The 25,040-nt window shown below is 43.1% G+C and overlaps 1 protein-coding gene across 1 annotated transcript in view; it reads left to right on the top strand.

The window, feature by feature from the left end:
* Positions 1–3,684: 3,684 nt before the first annotated feature.
* The window catches only part of cadm3 (cell adhesion molecule 3), a 47,131-nt gene continuing 25,775 nt past the window's right edge, over positions 3,685–25,040 (top strand). The window contains exons 1-3 of the mRNA XM_041949019.1: positions 3,685–3,742; positions 4,630–4,779; positions 21,618–21,770. Of these exons, the coding sequence (XP_041804953.1) occupies positions 3,685–3,742; positions 4,630–4,779; positions 21,618–21,770 (361 nt within the window). The remainder of the gene's footprint in view (positions 3,743–4,629; positions 4,780–21,617; positions 21,771–25,040) is intronic.

The raw sequence follows: 25,040 nt of genomic DNA, 5'->3' as shown, positions 1-25,040 counted from the left end.
CGTTGCTCAACAGCTCATCACAATATTTTTGATCCCAAGGTGACGTCATCAAATGTCCAATCGTCCAAAAGCCAAAGACATTCAGTTTTCATTCATGTTAAACCAAGAAAAGCAGCAAATTCTCATATTTGAGAACCAAACAGTCACGTCGGACACTTTTGTTTGAGCACTAACTTAAACGATTTTCACAGTGTTTTGCAATTCATTTTCTGTCAATCAGCTATCTTTTACAGCTCTTCCAGGAAGTGAGGAAACTTTGGCTCATACACTTGAGCAATTTTCATTTTAATGAGTAGGCCGGTATCATGCTCTTATTGTACGGCATGCGTTGTTTGCCAAGACACAGCTCAAATTAGACGTGGTCTTGGGTCCAAAACATTATCCCGAACACAGGGTGGAAACCTGACGTGCACACATTAATTGAAACAAAAGAAAAAAGTAAAGACCTGATACTACAGAAACCTAAAGATAATTAGACATGAATAAAATGTGTGTGACTCAAACAGCCTTAAAGCTGCCGTACCAGACCAGAGACAACAATCAACAACCCGACTTGACTGAATAGAATTTGGAGCCTCAGATATGAGGGACCGAGTGGAACATCCAGGAGACAGTGTGTGGCTTGCTTCTTTGTAGTGAAGGAACTAATAGTGAGTGCGTGCTTGGTGTATTTTCTCTCTTTGGGCAGGCTGGTTGTTTGCCACCTGCATCCAATCTTTGTGCTAGGTTAAGCATGCCCTGACTGCAGCTCTTTATGTAACGCTTAGACATGAGATGGATATTGATCTTCTCATCTGAGTCTCAGAAAGAAAGCAAATAGCCTATTTTCAAAAAAAAAAAAAAATGTTGAAACTATTCCCTGAAGTTTCCCCCCCTCTTTCTTCTTTGTCATCATTGGAGGGCCCTCGAGCTTCTCACACTCCTTCTGTTGTCTCACTGGCTTCTTCTCTCCACACCCTCCCTTTTTAACACACACACACACATACACTCTGTTTCCTGCCTCATTTTATCACCCACCCTCCTCTACATACCCTTATCCATCCATCTTTCTCCCCCTCTCTCCGCTCCCCTCCCTCGGCTTGATATCCCAACCAGCCTTCTACCTCTGCGTGCTCTCACCTTGTTGCCAGTGAGGAAAAGTGTAAATTGTGTTGCTTTAAATACCCGTGTCTTCGTCGGGCTTACAGCTTGAGGTGGGGGGAGTGGATGTGAGGAGAGAAGAAAGAAGAGCAAGCCACACTGTTTAACTCAACGTCTGCTAAGGATAGATAGGTCTCTCTTTTCATTTTTGCAGCTCGGGTGTTTAGCCTGACTTAACCGTTTAAACTCTGGCTGAACTTAATTTCCCCCCTTTAACTTTGCTCTTAAGTAGCTTCAAAGCTAAGAAGAACAGCTGTATCTGTATCTGAGGCTTAGAGGGGTCATATGCTAGTGGCGAGTGACTCTGCATAGTGTTTGTGTCAACCAGTTTGGACCGGTCGATGGGTTGGGTGTGCCATCAGGGCAGTCAGGATTTTCAAATAGCCTAATCTCTCTGGGGCCCCTCTTAATGCCCGCTGCAGCTAGCCCCACCCATCGCACCACATGACGACTGCTCACGTCTATTTGAAATCTTGCTAAAACATTTATACATGATGCAGGTAAATTCTACCCCCACTGTGCTCCAACTAAATTAAAACAAACATAACTGTGATTAATATTTGACCGGCATTGTAACAAGGTTGCCGCCATGCTTGTGTACTGTACAACATCGAGTGATTTGTATGCATTAGTGGAGCCTTAGATTCTGAGTGCAGTTTAATTATCATTAAAACATGTAGGCCGCATGCTCAATAAGAGCGAGGTTAACCTTTATTTATTAGCTTGCATTAACTGAGACCCCTTATAATCCACTGCACACACAGTGCTGTGATCTGTCGGCCAACGAGCTCCACCGGAGTAGCTGGGGTTAAGCGCCTTGCTCGAAGGTACTGCAGCAGTGCTAATGAACAAGCCACAAGTGCTGCGTTTTACTGTCAGATTTATGCTGCCGGTTGATCGAAACTGATCTTCCAGGCACCTTCTCTAACATTTAGGCCACCAGTGCCCCAGATCAATAATTTGAAATGAAAATAAAAGACACTGAAATGGGCAAATGATAAAAAGACAAATGGGATTTATCCTCTTCAGCTCCTCTGGACCTGTTGAGGAATCATTATTTATTACAAGCTTATTTCGAGCCCATAAGACTTAATGTGGGTTTGTTTGCACTTTTCAAGTCCATAGTTTCCAAGGATCCAAATTTTAAAGTCTGCAGAAATATGTATACTATGATGCCTAATTTACCAACAACAATATCCATTTCATGTAATACTGAAACCATAAGAAACATTCTGGGTTTTGGTGTTTTACTGTGTAAACATTATACCAATTTAATAACATGATGGGACAGGCTGATAATGCTATACGTGATGTTGTTATGCAGTGTGGACAAGTATTTTGTGAATAAATGTTTTAAAGACATTTAAAAAGAAGGGGAAAATTGCAGTTAAATGAATTGAGCGTGGCTTGACCTTGGCAAAGGCAAAATTCCAGATTCTGTAAAAATGTGTTCAGTTAAAAAGCAGATATCTCCTCAAATTCTGTTCATCGCTGACGAGCCGCTAATTGACCACTGAAAGCGTTTTACCAGCGCGAGTGTCACTCTGAGCCTCGGACACAGGTTGTTCTCGGTCAGAAATGCCAGCTCTCTGCAGCCGCCAAAGATAAGACACAAGTTTGGCTAACTTGTCGGAGCTCATTGTGGTTGGCTTGATGAGTGATGCGCTGGGACAGCCAATTTACCCAAAGTGTTCATGCCAAGTAGAGGAGCTCTTGCGATCAGCCGCAAGAATTAGCCCAAGATGCTATTAAAGGAGACACTAATCCGTGGTGCACTTGACCACACATTTAGCCCTCAGCCATCATGGTGCTTAGATAAACGAACCACAAGGTCAGGGCTGCAGTAAAACACCACAGAGAGCAAAGGAGCGACTTACTCTGACACGAAGGGCTCTGGAAGTCTCTGACTGTCGTGTGAATGCTGGCGAACAGCGGCTTTACCTTTAAGACCTGTTATGACTCTGCATCCTCTTAGCCCAGAGGCAAACTGTGCTTTTTTTTTTTTGTTCCTTTTCAAAAACTTTTGTTTTCTGAGATGCTGAACTGGACCAGCTTTAAAATTTAAAAAATAATTCCCATACTTGCTACCTACTGCTCTCAGCTCATGTACTGCAAATGCGTTTTTGATCCTACATGCAGTTAGTTTACTCGCCTCCTCTGTTGCATCCTCTCTTTGCTTGCGTCCCCCTCCCCGCTTCATGTCTTGATGGGAGTTCCGCCGAAGCACACTTAAGCAGATGTTCTTCCTGCAGAAAAAAAAAAATCAATTCCACCGCCAGTGCAAGGATGCGATAACGCTCCACACCGAATATAAACCTGTCTCCCGCTTCACAATTTGGTTCCAATTAAACTATTTATACACGCCATATTTTCAGGAGTGAGGAGACCGCTTTGAGGCATATCTTCTTATGAGATGTTCCCTCTGTTGGCTTGGTCTTGTCGTCAATTATGCCTTATTTTTTTGTTTTGCTTGAGATTAGGTTCAGTGAGGTCTGGCACGTTTTGAACCAAGCAGGAAGGGAGGGGAGCTCAAAGCATGCCCGGATGCGCTCAGGGCCGCGGCAACTTAGCGTGTCAGAACGCACCGTAGTGGGCATGTTCAGTATTACTTACTCTAACGATGGCCTGCGTGTTTTAGTACACATCTCTTGTTCTGACTCACGTAATCGTCTGCCACCCTCACTGAATGCAAAGAGCGGAATTAGCCTGCACCATCACCCGTTATCAAGGGGGTGCTGTTAAATACCATAATTTGAGCCAATTTGAATACTGTTACACACCCAGACAGTTCACCGTTCAGTGGTTTCTGTGGTGTTCCAGCTCCAGCTCCAGCCTTTGGAATCCCTTCATTATGCTGGGTCATTTGTATTCTCTTTCTCTTTCCCTCTGACCTGCTCATTTCCATAATGCCTGTCCCGTTTGAGCTTGTTCTGTACAAGCCCGATACATATGCATGGTGTTAAAAACTGACACAGATATTGACAAAAGAGGGTTAGAAAGCCATTAGAGGTATAAGACAGTGCTCTTGTTGTTGCTTTGACCTGTCGTGAGCCACTGTCTGCCGAGGTCTCTTCATCTTGGCTGGTCCCTCAGGTCGTGCAGTCTCTGGGTGCCAGGGCTGCTACTGACTCATCGCTCTTACATTGGCCTCGCAGACATACAACCAGATAGCCATTTGTCTGCTTTTTTTGTCCCTCTGACAGCATGTCCGCGTGCGTGCGTGCATTGTGTCTTTGCTTTCAGAAAGACAGATAGAGATATATAGATAATCTGACAAGCGGAGAAAGAGATGGGCAGGGGGAGATAGAGAGAAAGAGAGAGAGCGAGGCGAGTAATGCATTTTGTGAGTTTATCTGATTTGTGTGTTGGTGTGTGCTACTATTTTTGCTTGTATTTTCATATGAGAGCAGTGTCTGTCTGACTTGTCTCTGTCACCTCTCTATCGCTCTGTCTTATGGTTTTTCTCCACCTCTCTCTCCTGCTACCTAGATGAAGACCCCTTGCAGCCGGTGACCTCAGATGAGACGGTGTCCGTCGGGGGCACGGTGACACTGACCTGCCGGGTGGCTGAGAGTGACAACTCCTCCCTGCAATGGTCCAACACTGCACAGCAGACCCTGTACTTTGGAGAGAAAAGAGGTGAGAGGGAGGGATGGAGAGAGGCATGGAGAACTGGAACAAGAGAAACTATGAACATGTCAGTATCTTCAAGTACGACTAACCTACTTTGCCAAATGATGGGAACATAAATTCTGTCTCGATTATGTTCGCTGGTTATGTTTTTTCCAGTCCAGAAAGAAGATGAGATGTGCAGGGTTGGGGAGCTGGGTGCGTGAAGAGACTTTTTTTTTGGGCTGGACCTCTGCAAAGTGGGGTCAGCCTCATAAACGCCAAAGTCTGTCCCTGACTTACTGGGTGATGAAGTTACACCACTGGCTGGTCGATCGTTGGAGTTTCCTCATGGGTCGTTGCTCTTTGATTGTAGTTTTGGTCAAATATTTAAAAAGTCAGGGCTTCATGTGCTCCAAGTCAGTGATTGCTTTTTCCAATAGCTTAATCAAGGCCACGATCTTTCCTTAAGTTTAACGTACTGCTTTGAGTAGATAAATCATGACCTCTAAACCTTCCATTTCCAGGAGTGATAGGTCTGTAATGAAATATGTCGAGTGAACCTTTTGCCTTGCCAGTAAAAGTGTTTGCACATCTTTTTAAATTAAGTTCATTATGACACAATTTACATATCATTTCAAACGTTGCATATCTGTATAAGATCCACAGTGTTTATATTTATAAATGCATCCCTGTAGGCCAGATCACCAATCTGACTACAGTCCAGTTTGGTTTTTCCAGACTACATGCAAATCAAATCAGGGGCCCCCAAACATGTGAATGAATAGTGTTTATTCATTATAGGAGAGACAAATGTTACATATTCTTCTAGGGCTTTCGTTCACACCCCTCCCTCATGTTCGTGTAGGTTAGTGCTCTCTCACCTACACAGGTCATTGAGTGGTAGAACCAATCAGGGATCAGATAATTGCTACAACACCTTGGTGCGCCTTCTGTGTCATCATATGTGTTGAAATCACTGGAGCCACATTTCTCTCCTTCACTGACAGGTATGGTGGCTTTTTTCAGTGTCACTTAGGCTGCTGTTACCATGGGGGGAGAGACCGTGTAGAGGCCTCTTCCACAGACTGCTCACTGACGTAGTTCCACCTGGGAGGAGTAAAGATTAAATTTGCATCTTGGATTTAAATATTTTCAACATCTGGCTAGAATGTATCCTGAGGAACTGTAATTCAGTGTGTCTTGAATGCTTTTTGGATGCATTTACACTTTTGAGATTGGACAGTTATTCGATCTGCCCAAATATGCAGTAACTAAATGTAAAAAGTGCTTAATTTGATGAAAAAAATCATCATAATGCAGATTAGTTCCATAGGACTGCGTCCAAGAGACTGAGACAGAGCTGCAATAAGACGTTTGCTATTACATCTTTGCTGAACAGGGCACTAATAATTACTTTGTACACACTGGGTCAGAAGCTTTGTTCAAGAGAAAAAGCCCCAAACAAAGACATCAGAGAACTGAGATAGCAAACAACATGTTATTATAATATTGTATGGTGCCAAAAGTGTTCAATAAATGCAACAAATGAAAGCAGAGGACAAAAATAAACCTCAGAGTCTGATGGGCTAAAGTGCATCAATGTGTCCAATTCAAACAGCGACTTTTTAAAGAAAAACTGCCTCAGCTTTTTAATAATCCATTTTGTGTAACTTGACGGCATAACTGCCTGGTAAGCCTGGCCGGCTTAATAATATTTTGAAAAGAGAGACTTCCCACTCCTCTGCGCGCTGCTCCAACATCACACAACAGACCTCATATTTTGAAAAGAAAAACTAGGTGAGAGGGACGGCGGTGGTGGGAAAAAAAAATGACACTGTAAATAAACACTGACGTTATAAACATGGAGCTTTGGTGCTAATGATTGCTTTTGACTGTGTTGGCTCAAGCCCATGGTTCAAAACATTGTGAAGAGTGAAAAGGAGCATGCACAGCAGCTGGTTTGAGTATAAAGACATTGACATTACCAGGCTATAATTGCAATAAAAATACATTTTCTTCTTTATTTGACATGATGAAATAAATGCAGCAAAAATGATAGTTAAAGTCAGATGATTTGAAAGAAACTTTTAAAGAGCTAAAATGCTAGCTCCAACTTTTTCTAGTCTGTCTCTTTTTAATGGTCCAACATCACACAACAGACTTGACTACTTGGGAGTGAAACGAGGAGAGTCTGGTGCAGATGGAGGGAGGGATGGGAGAGCTGGAGAACTAGACACAAGGGTGCTGAGAGAGACAGAAAGACTCCCTCGTGCACTGAAACAACACTTAACAGCAGAAGTGAAGTGATAGAGAGATGGAGTTAAGAATGGCGAGAGTAGGGACGGATATGGGCTGAGAAGTTTTCATCGCAAAGGGCCAACATTTTTGCAACAGACAACAGATAGTGGCGAGAGAGGATGAGGGAGGGAGGTGGGGAAGGACAAATGGAAAGATCAGCAAGTCTTTACTCCAGATGGAGCTTCAACAACAGTGGAGAGGCGAGAGATAGAAAGTGAGGCCCTTCGCTGCAATGATAGAACACTTAAAGGCCTACCGCTACTTTGGAGGGAATTGAGAAGAGTATTGGAGGAGGAGGAGGAGGAGGAGGAGGAGGAGGAGGAGGAGGGGGTAGTGAGATGGAGCAGAAACTCCCCACTGCAGTGGTCCAACATGAGCAGCAGATGCTGTACTTTGGGAGACAGAGAGTTGAAAGACAGGGAGGGGAGAGGAGGATGATGGGAGCTCAGAATTCAACCCTTCAACCATGTCTTCTGTTCAAAGTGCAGCAGATGGAGAGAGAAACAAGAGGGGGAGACATGACGATCTTGCCTTTTGAGGAGAGAGAATATAGAAAGATGGCGGTATGTAGTGGAGGAAAGATTAAACCTGATGACAAGGGACAGAAAGAGAGGAAGGAGGAGAAAAGCTGTAAAGTGGAGGCAACATTCTTGTGGAGAAGACTAGCAGGAGGGATGAGACTCTAAAGAGTTGATATGATACAACAAAGAAAATAGTCTCAAGATGGGCCGTGTCATGATGTCCACAGTCATCCTTACACGCTGCTTGCATCGGTTTATGAAAGAAATGGGACAGAAAAAAACGAGTCCTCCAAAGTAAACAAAGTAAGTCTTTGCCTCATTTGTGCATTTTCCAAGCACGAACCCATATAGGCATAAAAACATTACTTTTCAGTGCCTTTGAGAACGCAAAAGAGTGTTCCAAACATGTGTAACACCAGGTTAAATTTAGGCTCAAAAATGACTCAAGGTTAAGGGTAAAATTAAGGAATCCTCATAGGCATAAGAAGGAGTACTGGCTTTAAACACAAAAACTGACATTTTATCATCAAAGAAAATGGGTCTGGCCAATACTTCCTCATCCTCAGGAGCAACATTAGCGTTCACTTGAAATCGTGTTTCTGTCCAGCAGGCAACTGCATGGTTCACTTTCCTTTTAGCTCCATTTTGGTCTCCACCAACTCCTTAGGAAAAATAGACGAGTCTGAAGCTGCTAAATGCTCCAGTAGCTTCACCAACTATTTGCAGACATTGTCAGGGGTTCGGTTTGTTTATTACATCAGCTGCAAAGTTGGGGGCTAGTTCTCCATGAACGTGGCTCGTTTCACATCACACATAGTCGATTAATTTATTGTTAACAGAAAAATATTGATTGGTGCAGCCTTATGCTGAGAGAAAGATCACAGTCATGGTTAAAAGAAACCAATTTTGACTTTTGGTTGAGGACACAGGATGTGAACAGCAGTTTCCTTTGTCAAAGTCACACAAATATTGTTGAGATTATAAGAGATCCGGTTCCAAAGCTGCTTTAATGTGATTTGTTTACTTGTCATAAAAAGTAATTTTTGAAAACGCTCTGCTCCTTTGGGTTGACATGGAGCTTTGCCATCTCCCACACATGACCGTCTAAATAATTCTTGCTTGGTGCTTTTTTGTAATTGTCCCGCCAAAAAGGGAAATGCGAAGGACACACAGACAGATTCAGAAAGCAAAATAAAAGACTGCTGGGACCTAAAAAGCGAAGCTGGGTGGAGGAAAAAGAATGCCTGAAAATCCCTTAATGATCCACTTTGGAAATGATGGAGCAAGATGGAGTAGCAAGTCATAAATGCAGTTGGCCTGAGCAGCAAAGTGCAGACAGAGCTGATACGGCAAGAGACGGAGGGATGAGAGTGAGGAGAAAAAGACGGAAATACAACAGCAGGGATTGGAAGGGAAAGAAGTAAGAGAGTTGATTGAAGAGACGAGACTGGAAAGGAGAGAAAATCAGGACTCCTCGCCACCGCGCTCCAACGCTGCACAGCATGCACCGGGCTTCTGAGAGTTGAGAGTTGACAAAAAAAGGATGGGTGGAGGGAGCAGGGGGAGCGAGGGATGGACAAACAGCGTGATGAGAGATAGACGAAGAGGAAGAAAATGATGAGTGACAACTTCTCGCAGTGACGGCCGCCACACTGCTGGGTAGAAACTGTACCGCGGCAAGATCAGAGATGGCAAATCCAGACGGCAGAAAGACTGGAGAGAGAGAGGAGAGTAGTGGATAGAGGAGAGGAGGAGAAATGGAGGGATGGATGGAGAGTTTGGAGACAGAGTGGTAGATATTACATTGTGGAGAGAAGGGATGCGGTGCATAGAGGGGCAGAGACCTTGGATTTAATTTATAACAATATTCTTGTTCATAAATAATGTGGAAAACGATGAGAAATCAAAGCCAAAGCTGTGATATATGAAATGTTGATGTTGATGTTGCATAATCGCAGGGTCACATCAATTCAATCCAGTCCTCTGCGGTATATCGAAAGCTCGAGACGACTTTTATCGCTATTCAGGCGTGGAAAGCCATTGATACCAGTTTAATTCGACCCTGCTTTGTACAGATGAGAGGCCATACAAAGAGACGGAGACACAGAGGAGGGAACATTTAAGAGACTTTTTAAAAGCTACGTGGAAGTGATATAAACACTACGCTTAAAAAAAACAAAGGGACGAACTGAGAAAACCAGCCTGGTTCCAGTGGAGCAGAGCTAATGAGAGTTCTGCAGCTACAACTGCCCAGATAAAGATAACGCAAAACAGGAAATTAATTGTTAAGGGACACAAAGCCCAGTTGTGTTTATTAAAGCAGATACAATGACAAAAAAAAAATGTACAGCTAATCCTGTCCTGCATTAATCTGAGCGTGAACATTTCGAGCAAAGGAACCTGTCACTCCATGGTGAAAACAAATGATCTGATAGCTGTAGCCAATGCAGGATATTTTAATACGTTTTAAGGCCTTAATTCTCGATAATTTATTTTAAGACCCTTTTAAGGAACCGGAGATACCCTGGAGGGAGTGTGTGGGAGTGGATGGGTGGATGGATGAGGGGAGGAAAAAAGACCCAGTGCTGCTAATAGAAGAGATTAGACAGCTAGGAAAGCATGAAAACAGATGGGTTCCTACGTTAATGCGAGACTACCGGGAGACGGCGAGCGAAATAGAGAGACATTGAGACAAGGGGATGGACGTGAGGTAGATAAAGACAGGCGGAGAAGCCGGAACACAGAAATCAAGACAAAGAAAGGGAAACAAATGAGGACATTACATTTACATATCAGGCTTTTAGCCGTACTCTCAACCAAAGCAGTTTGCCTCTGACTAATATTAATTCAGTGCACCTATGAAGACTGTCTGAGTTTCTTCTGAGGAGACTCAACAGTGTCAGAGTGAGTCAGTAAGACTTAAAAATGGTTTACAAAACTCAGAGTGTGCAAACATCCCACTTGACATCATGGGTTCAGTCACCTGAGCTGCAGACTGAGGGGTGAGATGCTGGAATAGTTACAACCGGCAAAATAGTTGGGACACCACAGACAAAGCTGAGTGACTTCTGCATACTGCCAGGAAAATTTTACTTCTTTATACTTACGACTATTTTATGCTTTAAATATTGGATTCATATTTTCTGGTGTGCTGTGTTTCACACTCCAGTTGCATCCTGTTACCATATCGGTTTTGTATTTTACGTGCTGTTGTGCTGCAGTTTTTTTTTAGTTAAAGAGACTTTTCTGCTCTGCGGAAGACAAAGCTGTGTTTTATTGTGTTCTGTAATTTATGAGCCACTTAGGTATCAACTAATGGTCCTGGTATATTAAACCCAAACTTAAAATGTGAGCCTGCATCCTTCTGGATGCTTTGGATCCATTTGTTTCTCCTGTGTTTTTCATTTCTGAGTAATGAAAAATGTTAGCGCTAACGTAATTTACCTACATCTTGGAAAACTCTGCAGAAAGACAGAGGTGGGCTCTACTTTCCCTCCACATGTGAGGACAAATGCTCCCGCCATCACAAAACAATTTCAGAAAATGAGCACAAACTCTGAAATGCATCTTATATGACGTCGACAAAATAACATAAAAATGACTTTCCTCCGCTGTGAAAGATTATGAGACAGTAGCACAAATTGGACGGCGTACATTCACTTGTAAGCTAACGATTAACTTTCCACCGGAGAAATAAGGATGAATGAGGATATTTGTTTTGGTTGGTTGCTCCTGATTAAAAAATAAAATCTTCGGGGGGGATCAGAAAAATTTTAGATTCAAGAACTAAACCAAGGTTATCCAGCATGGAAGGCAAATGCATCTGCCCACCTTAACACCTGGACTCCCCGAGTCCAACGTGAAACTCCATCATTTTTCAAGCTGTGTCCCCACCACGTAGCACTTTGCTTATTTCTCATCCGTTATGCACAAAGATCTTATTCTTTACAGTAGATCTAAAGTTGTGTTCATTCAATAAAATGTCAAGAGACCGGGCATGCATGTTTTCCTCAGTGAAATGTACCCTAAAATGCTCATTTTACAAAGTGTGCAGACTATAAAAGTAGACATGCTCTGCAAATACTCAGAATCTGAGGTTTTGCAAACATATTCCCTCTCCAGGAAAACAAATCTGTATATTTCTTTCTAGCCTGCCTGTAATATTATTTATTTGTCATGTGTGGTTTCCTTCCTTTCAATAAAAGCATATCAGCCGACATCAGACAGGCTATCTGCCTCTGTACAATTTAACAAGGTAATGGATCTCTGGTGATTTACAAACCACGGTGGACGGGGACGCGCTCGCCTAGTGGGAGTATACTGAGTAGGCAGACTTCGAATGTGGTGAAAATGACTGTAACTTGTAAATCATTTCATTAAAACCACACTAAGCACAGCGTTAAGCAGCCCTAAGTGAAACAGGCACAAAAAATATTGAAATTGATGATAAGATCCCCACTCAGACTCTCAGAGAACGAGACAAACTGACAATGACTGCTGAAAACACTGCGAGACGGTACTCCAAATGCAGAGCGTGAAATGTTTTTTGACATTTTCTGAAAAACTATTGATCCACATCGCATCAGTCAAAGTTTTCTTGGTGTCTTGGAAGGCTCTCTGGAGAATGTATTAACAACAACCATCACAGGACCGAGAGACTGCAGGAGAGACGTTTGAAATCGAGCACTTGAAAGAAGGCTTTTTCTGCATTTTCTCTTTGTTTCATCTGAACTCTATATTTTTCCGTGTGTCCTTAAAATAATCATGCGTAATGGAAGACAAGCGCGGGGAGAAGAAAGGGACGCAAATACAAAGAAGTTAAAAATCCAATTTATTTTTGAGGTTAATGAAGTAAATATATGAAAAACATCCCCTGTGTGATTCAGAAATTGGCCTTTTGTCTCTCACCCATAGAAAGATAAATAAAAATCAATAAACCAAGCATATAATAGTACAGGCATGCAAACACTGGTACTTTATTAGTAACTGTTATGGCTCCATACTATATATATATATTTTTTTTTTGGAGGAAGGAGGAGACAGTCAGAACACAATCTGTCACAATCTTTTTATTTTTAATTCAATGATTTTCAGCAAACAATGATTCGTATAAGACTGCAAGAGATCAGTGATTGGGTGGGTCTCTTGTCTTTCGTCTGATGTTTACCTGCGAGCAAACACATCACAAGAACAGGTGTGCATTTTTGCTTTAGTTCTCCTGCAGTTTTAATTCTTAGCCGGAGCTTCCATGGGGCACGGCTGTGTGGCGCTCTGGCTGCGACTACTTTTTTTTTTTTTATTCCTCTGCAGGGTTTCATACCCCACTGAGAGCGTTTCAGAAGTGCAGAGCGTTTTGCCTGCCCGACCTTGTTGACTTGCTCAGATTTTGTTGATTTAGCCACTTTTCCCTGATATTTGTGCTTCTGCCTGGGTAAGTAGGCATGTAGTTAAATGTTTTTGGGGTTTTTTTTAGTCTGTTTTGTGTTTATTGTTGATAGGCTTTACGTCCAGGAGTCCGGACAGAGCGTTTAATTTTGAAACTAGACTCTCTCTCTCTGACTTCCTGCCTGGCTCAATCTGCTCGGTGCAGCTTGATGGGGCCTCAGTTAAAAATAGATGAGGCGCGTATCCTCCACCGAGCAGAGCGGAGTGCCGCTTCTGGGAAGCTTCTGAAGCACGCTGAGGTGCTTCTGCTGGAATCACAGGAACTGTCTGGAATGGCTTAGATCAGCACCAGTGGCCACATTGCAGCCGGAACATGATGCAGCCATTCTGGTGGAATTTGTGGGTTACTGTTTCTAGCTGAGACCAAAGTCCCACCCTTTCAAAGGTGCAGTAAGAGAAAAATATTTGAGGTCTGGGAAAGCCCAAACATCGCTATCGGACGACCTGAGAACAAGACTCAACCATCAGTTATCTGTCTGCAGAATCCCTGACTGCACCGTTAAAGGAACTGACACTTTGGGAGATACACTTATTTTCTTTCTTGCTGAGAGTTAGATCAAAAGATTGATACCGCTCTCATCTTTGTACACCAAAAACGAACTACAGCCAGCAGCTGGTTATCTTAGCTTAGCATAAAGCAGCACTACTGAATCTCACAAATTAACACATTAAAGCAACATTATGCAGCTTTTTTACCTTGAAAAGCAGCTTCAGAATCATTTTATGGTACACAGACTTCAAACAGGGAGAACGGTGCCTCTTTCCTTCCCACTCTGCCATTATGTCACTCAGGTTGCTGGATGCGATGTCATGCAAGAAGTGCGTCACACTTCACGGCACTACGTCACCCAACACCAACTACATAGCGGATTTTGGCGAAACTGGCTGCTCAGTCTCAGAATTTGACACCCTTTATGGAATTTCCTGATACACAGTTAGCTTTGCTTGTTCCTAAAGTGACCGCTAACTGCTGCTAGCTGTAGCTGCCATTAGTTAGTTAGCTCAGTTAGCCGTGCAGCTGGCTGACTCTTCCCAGACTGGAGTCCGAGCTCGGAGCAGCAGGGAGTGTTTGTGTTCTCACTGCTACCACGGACTGCTGGGAAGAGAAGGTGGATTTCGGGTTGTGATGACCCAGCAGGGAACGCTGGCTGGGAGCGGCGCTGGAATGGGCGAGCGGGCAACAGAACAAGGCTCAGCAGCGTTTACGGACATCATGAAAAGAGCCAAAGAGACTGAAGAGAACATTGATGGACGAAGCAAAGAAGAAAAAAAAAAGAGAGTGAGTGAGCAAAAGCCGAGAGACAACAGTAAATCTCGGACTGGCTTCTACCTGTTGGCAGGAGCTTCGTGAAAGAAAAGGCTGGCAGTCGCCTTTTTGCTGTTAGATTATGTATATTACCTGGCTTATGTCTTGTGTTGCACGTGCTTGAAGTCTGGCTGTGTTAGCAGAGTTGTCAGTTCACTAGTTTTTTTGCAACTGCACGTGCACAGCTGTCCATATTTACGATAGAGGTGTAGAAGTGAACTTGTACTGAGAAACTGTAGGGGCACCGAATCACAAAAATACCAATTCTTGCATGTTGCTTGCAGTCTTGTTTGTGGAGGAAAACTGCTTTTTGTCGCGTGTGGACAGAGCCACGGCAGCTGTTTGCTCCTGTTTCCAGTCATTATTGTAAGCCAAGACAACCGTCTCCTGGCTCCAGCTTCAAACATAATGGGCAAATTTGAGAGTGGTATCGATCTTCTCACCCAACTCTCGACAACAAAGCAAACGTCTAACATTTCCTTTAAACTAGCCTCTTGTACCTGCAAGGTTGCACCACTTGAGGACATTGTTTATAAAAATACAAAGAACTTGAAAAATGTGCAAATCAAATCAAATCAAAGCACCGCGGGACATCAAGAGACATCAGGTGTGCAAATAATTCCCGCTTTGCATTAGTCTGATCCTTTGACTTGAAAAATGAGCAGCCAAGTTAATGTGATGGCACGCAGACAACGCAAAGCAGCTGAAAGCAGCAGGCTGATAGTGGCAGCCATTATGATAATTGCTTCCTTGACTTCTTTTTACTATAAAGGTGAGGAAAGATGAGAAACTAAGCTGCGCTTCAGCATTATGCATTTCCTCTGTTGTGCTTTCTTTCTAATCCTTTTGCAACAGGCTGAGCAGCCAGCATGAGCAGTGTCTTCTCTAGGTAATCTAGCTCTTAGGATGTGTCATCGGTCAGTGTTATTTGCCAGAAATCCCCAATGGACATTTTTCGCTGCTGTAAATACTACATGGCAGGATTTCATTGGCATGTTGCTTGAAGCTGATACACCGTTGGGAACATTTCTCTCTCAAGTTTCAACTGGAACTAATGCCTCCTTCCTTCAATTTGCACCACCTTGGGCAAAGTTTGGTTCATCTCGCTCTGTTTGCCTCCTTCCATGGATTTTGCATGCATTTGGGATGTCGCCTCTATATGATTATTTTTTAATTCTGTCTGAAGGTAGAGCAAGAGAGGCGAGTGGATTGAGAGGGAGAAAGAGGTGAAAGGAAGGAGGGGGAGGTGGATAAAACAGACAGAGGTGTGTGTTTATCAAGTGTTTCATAGTTGGCGCACTGATCCAGGATCAATTGACACTCTCAGATCAGTGGGAACGGTATGATCAAGGGAAGCCCGCGGTCACTGAACCCAGATCAGCTGTCGGAAAGGACGGATAATTAGGGAGCTGGAGAGAATATTCAGAAACAGATGGGAGGATGGAGGCGACATGTGTGGGAGAGAGAGAGGGAGAGGAGGAAGAAGAGATGGAGTCTCTTTGGCTGCGAGTGTCAGCTAAATGCCGAAAATGTAGAACAAAATGAGAGTGTTGAGTGATGAGAGAAGGAGGGGTGAGGGAGAGGAGAAGAAAGAGAGAAGAACAAGGCAAGAAAGGAGAAAGACAGTTGGAAGGGAAGAAAAGTGGACGGAGAGGGGAGTAGGAGGAAGAGGTGAAATGCAGATTCAAGTTCAGCCAAAAGACAGAGATGAAGAGATGTAGAAGCTGGGAGGGAGATGGAGACGGAATTATGAAATATTGGTCTGTAACTGATGCACTTTGCTTCAGCAACACAGGTTTCGCCCCAATCGTGCCAATAAAGCACATTCGAATTTGGGAGAGTTTTCGACAGAGCGGAAACTTGGTTGGGAAGGCACAAGGAGGCAGGAGGCAGATGAAAAAGGAATATATGTATGTGCACTCAGTATGTGTGGTGAGAGAAATCCCCCTCATCCTGAATGTTTGAAGTTGAAAGAGCATGAGGAAGATTGAGGGAGGAGGAGGAGGTGGAGGAGGAAGACGAGTGGGCGAAAAATAGCTGCTGTGACCAGATCAACAGTTGGACCTTTGGGGAGTATCGAGTCTCGAGTTTGAGCTGCAGACAAGAACCACTGTCTGGCCAAACACACACACACACACACAAGCAGCGCAGACATGCAGGCACACCTTGAAACAGCGACGCACAAAAAGGTTTGTACACTGATAAGCAGATCCCGCACTCGGTGTGTAATCAACACACATAAACGCTCCATGTTCACAGCTCAAAGCCCTCCTGACACCACTTAGAAACCCCTCACTCTCTCACGCAGACCGTATGCTTACACATAGAGCTGCCGAGTGGAAGACGATGCAGTTTGCAGGAGTATTTATTCTCATTGTAAATTCCCATTTTAATTGAGTTTTGTTTTTATCCTCCGTATCCCTCAGCACAGTGACACGGGGGTCTCCTTCATAATTTAACGATGCCATAGGGCTGCTGGAGACGATCCACTGCCATTCCAGCCAGTGTGCCAATGTCTGCGAGTGGAGTGTCTCGGATGAGGCTCCGCTCTGCAACTTTATGCGACGGTTCTGCTTTCGCATGCATCTCTAAAGCATGAAATTTAATTTCGAAAATGATCAATTATGACAATCAAGGAAAAGTGTATATTTATTGATTCATTTAATGACGCAGTTTGTTAATGACTTCGTCTTTTTGTACAAAGTCTGCTTCGCATATGTCTGTTTAGCGTGTCATGTCAAAGTTTGTGAGGTACGAGAATGAACGCTACATTTTTCTCCTGCTGATAAACAAGATTCAAGAAGTTCAGAATCAAAATTAAGATAAATCACGCAGCCACAAAGTGTCTGTTATCATTCATTTATTGTACATAAGTTGCACCTGTGTTTCCATTACGCTTTTTTAACACGTGAAATTCTCTGCTAAACAACTCGAAACGATGTTCAACGTTTGGCTGCTGAGGAAGAGACAGCTTTACTGTCTCTGAAATCACTTAAATTAGTTCACCTCTCCCTGTCTGGTTAGCAGATGGCTCTAAACACTGTGACACCCATGAGCCTCAGCTGATGTCGGCATGGAGGAGATCGCTGTCAGCAATCATAGATAGCTCCTCTCTTGAAGTTTTTATGTACACGGGGATGCACTTTATTATTTATTAGTTATTACCATTGCTATTTTTAGGACATTTAATGCCTTTACTAGGTAGGGAGTGAGATGTCAGGAAACAAGTCGACCTTGTGGCTGACGGTCGGTGTTTTAATTCTTAATCATCCTTTGTGCCAGTAATTCAACCGTAGACCAGCTTCTGGTCTGGAGTATTCTTACTGGATTTGTTTTTAGTCTGCTTTTAAACAGTAGGAATAAGAAGAGGAGAGTAGAAGACAAACTTCCATTGGTTCTGAGAGTTCTAAAAATGTCGAAAGTTGGGAGCTCTAAGCCTTAGATGTTTCGAGTTTCATGTCCATCCAAGTCTTGGAAGGGCTCCAAGTGTCACTCACCTAACATGTTCTATGAGAAAATAAACTTAGACTTCTACTTTGCAACTATATTCCTTTACCCCTCCACACACACACACGCACACACACACCTCGTCCATTAATCCACTTTATCTCAATACTAAGAAATTCATTACATCCCTTCACTAAAGAAACAAAAGCCAAACAGCAGAGAGTGTGACCTATTGGCAGACTATTTATGTTACCCACATCGCAGGCTAAACAGCACGACGCACATGTACAATTTTCAGGGGCCTCGCGATCGATATGCCCCTTAACTAGATATCAAATCGGTTTTGAAAATCCATCATACCTGCACTCGCAAGCAATATACATTGTTTATAGTGAAAAAAAGAATGACTGAAAAAAAAGAGAAAAGCCCGGAGTCAGAAGAGATTAGAAATGGGTGAGATGTAAGAGAGAAAGACGAGGAGAAACAAGAGTGAGGGGAAGAAGGGGGGAGATAGAGGAGAGATGAGGGGAAGAGAATTAAGGGGACTGATAGTTGAGTGCAGGGTCCAGAGGGCATGGATAAGTGTGTCTGCGTGTGTGTGTGTGAGTGTGAGTGACCGTATGCCTCACACACGCCCACACACACACACACACACCCACACAGAGAGGGTAGCTCATGAAGACAAATGTAGTGACCTTGCTTAGTGATAAGGCATGAAGATAAAGTAGTGTTGGATGAAATAACTGAAAAATATCAAGAGAAACAGTGTGTGTGTGTGTGTGTGTGTGTGTGGGAGTGCAATAGAGATAGGTGAAGAGACAGATTGGGAGGTGGAGAGACATGGAGATAATCGTGAGACAGAAAGAAAGACAAAGAGATGACACAGATGTGGCTCAATACTGACAGAGGCAAATAAACAATAGGATATGAAAAATACATAACACATAATTAAATTACCCACACATATTTGCACTCGCCCACACAAAACTCTCTTTTGAACATTTTCAGGATAAAATGAATGCATTACTTAACACCAGTGGGAACTGACTGGTTTGTCGCAGTGATGTAGCAGTGTACTCGGGGTGTGGTCAGTGCACTGTGACATCACTGTCAGGTGTGCTCACTTGAACATCGAACAGAAGAGGTCAGTGGAGCAGTGATTTTTAGCTTGGTGTTAAGTTCTTTTCCATTTTAGCACAGTTGAAACAGCCGCTATCTGAGATAGCATACGTGGCTAACAGTAAGCAGAAAAACGTCCTTTCTAAATAACAACTGCCTTTAAATTCAACTTGTGTGTCCATATTTTCCAGGTGAGAAGCTGAGTAATGTACACTAATGGGCTTAGCATTCAGTTGGTTTATGTCATGACAAAGCTGTTGCTATGGCAACAGACTACAAAAATCAATGCCACCGTGTCCCCCTGCTGAAAAATAGTGAATGATTCTGAGGTTTCCACATTTCAGCATCGTGTTTAGGAGCCAGAAAAGAGCCGATGGAACAAAACCACAAACAAACCAAAGGTGCAGCTATTTTTGAAAATGTTAGTGTGCGATGCAGCTCTTGAAATTTGAGCTAAAGTCTGAGCTTAATATATGCATACCATAATTTTATTCGAATGCAGCTCTTCTTTATCTTATGGACAGTGTTGTTGCTGATTGGCACCCTCGCTAACATTAGCAGTTGCATTAGCATTCTCCCAGAATCGTTCACTCAACCTTGAGTGATACTTGAAAGATCATTGAGTGGCAAAAATCATTTACAGTGACATAGAGTCAGCTAGCCTGCTGGCTATGTACGTCGCCAGCTAAAAACACTCATCAGAATGCTGTATTACTGTTGGTAGTGGGAAAGGCTAAAACTTTTGTACATGTCCGCTGTTACATGAGGCATAAAGATAAACTTTAACCAAATTCATTAAACAATCAAGTTAGTAAGCTAGCATATGGCTTCAAGCTAGTTTACTAACTTGATTGATAAAACAATCAAGTTAGTAAGCTAGCGTATGGCTTCAAGCTAGCTAGTAAACAAGCATGTTAGCTGTTTGGCTAGTAGCTGTTTTTCTGATTCTTTCTGTTGTTTCCACAGTAAAACCAGGTGCTGATGAGGGTTGTATTGTTGTTAACAAACACCAGAACTACAACTTGAACTTAACTATTAACCCCATCCATCCTTGTTATGTTAGAATATGTTCTTAACTGCTGTGATACAGCTAACAGAAGTGCTTCTGTGGGCAACTTGCAGCAAGGGGCCACTTTTTCTGTTACACACCTGGCGACCTGAGCTGAATCCCCATTCGTTTGTGTCCTACCAGGCCCTCAGAAGCCTCCCCTGTGGCTACGTCTAGGTCTAGTACACCTAACGATACCTAGAATATAGCTCTTATTTTAGATGAGTCTTCTCAAACTTCAGCTATCAAACCTTTTGGACTGTTCTCTTTGCTTGACCACAGCAGTTTGTGTCCACTTTCTTTTCGTCTGGTTTGTTATACGTTGAGTCGATATGTTAACTCTACACGATGGTGCCGGGGAACAAAGCCGAAAAGCCTTCACTGAGACAGAGAGATAGACGGATAGACATCTAGATAGACAGGCAGATAGGAAGGTAGGGAGACAGACAGCAATCACAGCACAAACACCGTAGAGGTCAATGCTATCACGGAAACGAGCGGTTATTTCGTAGCATTTCATCATCATCATCTATCTTGGTCGCTTGCGCTCTCTCTCCCTCTTTCATGGCTGGATTTCTCATTGATGACAAAGCCATTTATGTCTCTCTTATGCTTCCCCCCCGCCTCCTTCCTCTTCATCCTCCTCCCTCCTCCACCCATCCCTCACTGTCTCTCCCTTATTCTCCTTGCTATTTATGCTTCCTCTGTTTTATTTTTCTGTTTTTTTCTCTCTCTCTCTCTCTTGCACTTTCTTTCGTCTCTCATACTCATTTTGCATCTCCCCTCTTTGGCTCTCTTTGCCTTGTTCGCACTCACATCTTGGCTATTTTTTCCTCCTCTCTCACCTCATCTTCATCACTCCGCCTTCTCCTCCTCCCCCTCCTCCTCTCTCGCTCCATCTTACATCATTTTCTCTCTAAACACCTCTCTCCCGCCTCCCTCTCCCCCTTCTCTCCATTTTACCTTTCTCTTTCCCATGATTTAAATTCTCCACATCATCTTTCTTACTTTCCTTTTACTCTGCTCTCCCCATACCGGCTCGCCCTCCTTTTCGTGCTTTCCTCCTCTCTGCCCGCCTCCCTTATTTTTCTTGCTACATCTGCACAACCTCTCCTTTTCTTTTCATTGTTTCTTTCCCTACTTTTAAATTCTCCCCTTTCTGTCCATCCATTTTCTCACTTTCTCCTTTCCTCTAACTCCCCTTTTCTCCCGCTTCCATCACTTTCTTTTTGCTATCCTGTCCATATCTTTCTCCTTCACCTCCTTCTCTCCTGCCTTATGCTACATTTCTTCTCCCACTTCCACGCACTGCTCACCTCTGTCCTCTCCCAACCTCCCCCACTCATCTTTTCTCCCACTTTTCCTTCCTCCTATCTCCACCTTTTTTCTGTCCCTTGTACCTCACCAGCGCTCTCCTCCTTTCTTTTCTTCTTTATTGAAACGAGAAACCACCACATGCCGAATATGAGAGCTATCATCACAATATTTTAAAAAAATTGCAATTAGTTACTTAGTCTTAAAGTTATAAAAGTTTAAAAGCAAACACGTTTAATAAGTAAACAGATAGAATAATTAAGAAAGCATACCTTATACGACTACTCTCTTTAAATAATTTACAACGCAGAACAATTACATATGCACATTTCTAATTTTTGATATCCTGTTCCTCCTCTTCCTCCAGCGCTGAGAGATAACCGCATCCAGCTGCACCGCTCGACACCAACCGAGCTTTCCATCACCATCGCTGAGGTGCAGCTGTCTGACGAGGGCGAGTACACCTGCTCCATCTTCACCATGCCGGTCCGCACCGCCCGAGCCACCGTCACCGTGCTAGGTGGGTCACACTGTGCACACTCGCACTGCGCAAGCAGAGTGCATATCAGGAGGAAAATCTCTCATCTTGATGTTACCAAAAACAGAGGTTGCAACTTTTCCAAGACCTTAAAATAAGGCCTGGAAATGAAACTGCAAGGTTAATGTGGCTCTAACAGCTGTGTTAAATCCGTTTTCTGGATTTGGAGAAAATGAGAGTGTGTTCTTGATAAGAAAATCAATTATTATTATTAGAATTTTAGTAAAACTCCCTTTACTCTATTAACTTTAACCCTCCTATCTGGCTGTCCTTGGAGGAGGATCCCTCTGTGTGAGGCCCATCCTGAGGTTTCTTAAGATTTTATTTCCAGTGGAGGCTTTTTAAAAAATGTGCCTTTGTTCTCACAGAGGCCTAATGGTGCAGAATGACATTTTTACCTTCCTTGTGTTCACACTCCGGCACGTCTTCTTTGAGACTGATTGACGGCTGTACAAATCAGCTTGACTGCAGTCTATCTTAATTTCTCTCCCGAACCTGTAGGATTGTGACAAATTTGAATGGATGATTCGAAGCTTTTGCCATCTTTTCTTATTTTCTCCTCGGTTGTCATGTTGTTTATATCAATTTTACAACAATGTCTACTTGCCGGTTTCAGAGTACACACAGAAAATTTGGAAAAAGTGACTCAAATTCTCCTTCACACGCCGCTGTGGCATTGTGTTAGCCTGACGGACCCCGCAGAGTTTACCCTCTCTCAAAGCAGAATGCATTTTGACCCAGTGGATGTCTATTGTAGGTGTGACAAGCTAAGACAGGCTGCCTGTTGGCGTGAGGCAAAGTGTTGGGGTTTCAGCAATTCCATGAATTCAGGCATCTTTTGAAAGACCTATTAGAAAAGAATGCCTTCAATCAACGTAGCAATGGTGAAGGCATACAGACATTAAGTTCCCAATGTGCGTAAAGCTGCAAGAACACTGAATCATGGTAATGTTATGACTCCGCAGCCATCCTCATGATACCTTCATCCAGTTTGATCCAGATCCTTGCTTATAGCGTTAACCTTTCCATGAGGTTATGACCTCATATAACTCTTGTGTGGAGATAAACCAGCTCCACTCATCCTCTTTCAGATGGCTGTTATTACCTACGTGCGGTGCTTCCTTGCAGCCTGCAATAAATTGCGGCCATCCTGTCAGCGGTGGTTGGGCCTGTTTATTGATTGGACATTGGCGTAATCGGCTTTGGACCCCCACAGACACAGTCTTTCAAGTATTGATTTTTATTATTCGAGTTGTTGTTGTTCCTCAGTGTCAGCTAATCCTGGCCATATTTCATGGTTTCTCTTGAAGACGAGAACAAACCAATGTGCTTGGCAATACTGTAATGCACCAGCTAATGGCCATGCAACCACAATGGGGACGTACTGTATACATGGGAGAGACAGCTGGTCAGATATTCCTAGGAGCTTGCGGTCGGCAGATTTACGGCCAGCGTTTCAAGGCATCCAGTTCCACTTTTAGATAGCTGTGTAATCGAATTGAGTCGTTCTTTATGCTGATCACTAAAAACCTGCATCCACATTTGAACAAGTATGGACTTATGTTTTTACTCTATCACTTATTTGTGATATTGAGAAGGGTTTTTTTTTAATCACTTTTTGCCATTTCCTGTCAGTTTTTCTAATTCAGTACAGCATAATTTGCCAACAAATTGTTGGAGGCAAAACGAACTGCAGAGGATTTCTGCCTAATTCTCTTGGAAAATGCACCAAGTGACGAGAGATGCTGGAATTTTGAAATTTCGGGCGGAGCAGGGTAGCTTATGTTTGCAACGGCTGTTCTGTGGCTGAAAGGCCACAGGGTTGTTCCCCAAATTTTGGGTTTGTCAGTCAACAGCTGTGGCAGCATCCTTGAATAAATCATTTTGATGATATTTATTCAAATGTTCTGGCAGTGCTGCAGAGTGTATAGAAAAGAATTCAATATAGTTGCTCCGGACAACAGCATGAGCGGAACGCCTGCAATGTTAATGTGATGTTTTTGTGTGTGTGCAATGGGGGAGGGGAACGCGTGTGTCAAAAGCTGGGTGAAGACAGGTCTGCTCTGACTCTTTAAATTCACATTAACATGAGATTCACTCCTGTATTTCTTCCAATTTTGCAGTAATTGTGATTCAAGCATTTTTCATTCGCTGTAATTGACAGCGGTGACACTGTATTCCACGTTCAATAAATATTTCATAACCCCTGAGAGGGAGACAAACCATTAAAAATGTATGGTAAAATGTCTAAAACGCACAGATCCCTATGGGAAAATCAGCCAAACATATCGAGCTCTGGCACGGCACCGGTCATGTGTGAGACTCATTCTTGTTTTGACAAGGTTTTGACAAACCCAGACACAAACACACACGAGCCCACAGCTGCTGAGAATGGTCAGTTTTTTTGTGTCTCTTAGTGTAAAACGTGTGGCATGCCGCTCTGCCCTCTCCTGATCTGAGCAGAGAATAATTTATAATGGCTTTATTCACTTTTATTCTCCTTGTAGAGGAAAGGGTCTCGACAGGGCTCCTCCAACCAATTCTATATGTGCAGTATTATTCCCTCATTAATATTCAATGTTACTTTACAGCCAGAGAGCTTCCGCACACAGAGCGCTACATCAAATACTGCTACATTAAAAATTGACGACATTTTTACTATTTTGATCTATACGGTGGTAGTTTGTGGCATCTTCTATCTATCTATCTATCTATCTATCTATCTATCTATCTATCTATCTATCTAGTCATTCCTCACTCCCTGCATACTTGTAATATTTTAGAGTTTTCTAGAGTTTTCTGGCCTGAATATGTCACATTTAAAAAAAAAAGTGATTTAAAAGCTTGATTTTTTTTATATATTTTAATGAAGTTTCCCTCCCGGCATCCCTTCGTGACTTGGTCACCCGTCTCCATCTCTACCTTTCTCTCTAACTGTGTCTCTGCTCCCACTTCTTCAGCTCTACCTCCCTTTCTGTCCATCACTCTCTCTCTCTCCTCCCTTAATGCGCGAGGCGCCGGTGCGCGGCCGACGGAAAGCAGCAAGTTAGTTATTTTTCAAAAAGCAGAATGGCAGTAATCTCCGCCAACACTTGGAGAAAAGTGCCGCCCACAATGGCTCCAGATGGAGGACGGCGAGAAAAGTTTCATTTTTTCTCCACTCTTGCCTTCAACCACGATGGTGAAGACAAAGTCGGTTCTGAAACATTTGGCAGAGTGCATGTGTAGATTCCTTCGCCTGCTTGTGTTGTT

Source organism: Chelmon rostratus, chromosome 12 (genome assembly GCF_017976325.1).
Source record: "Chelmon rostratus isolate fCheRos1 chromosome 12, fCheRos1.pri, whole genome shotgun sequence".
Classification (NCBI taxonomy): Eukaryota; Metazoa; Chordata; class Actinopteri; order Chaetodontiformes; family Chaetodontidae; genus Chelmon; species Chelmon rostratus.
This window is presented reverse-complemented; position numbering and strand designations above follow the sequence as displayed.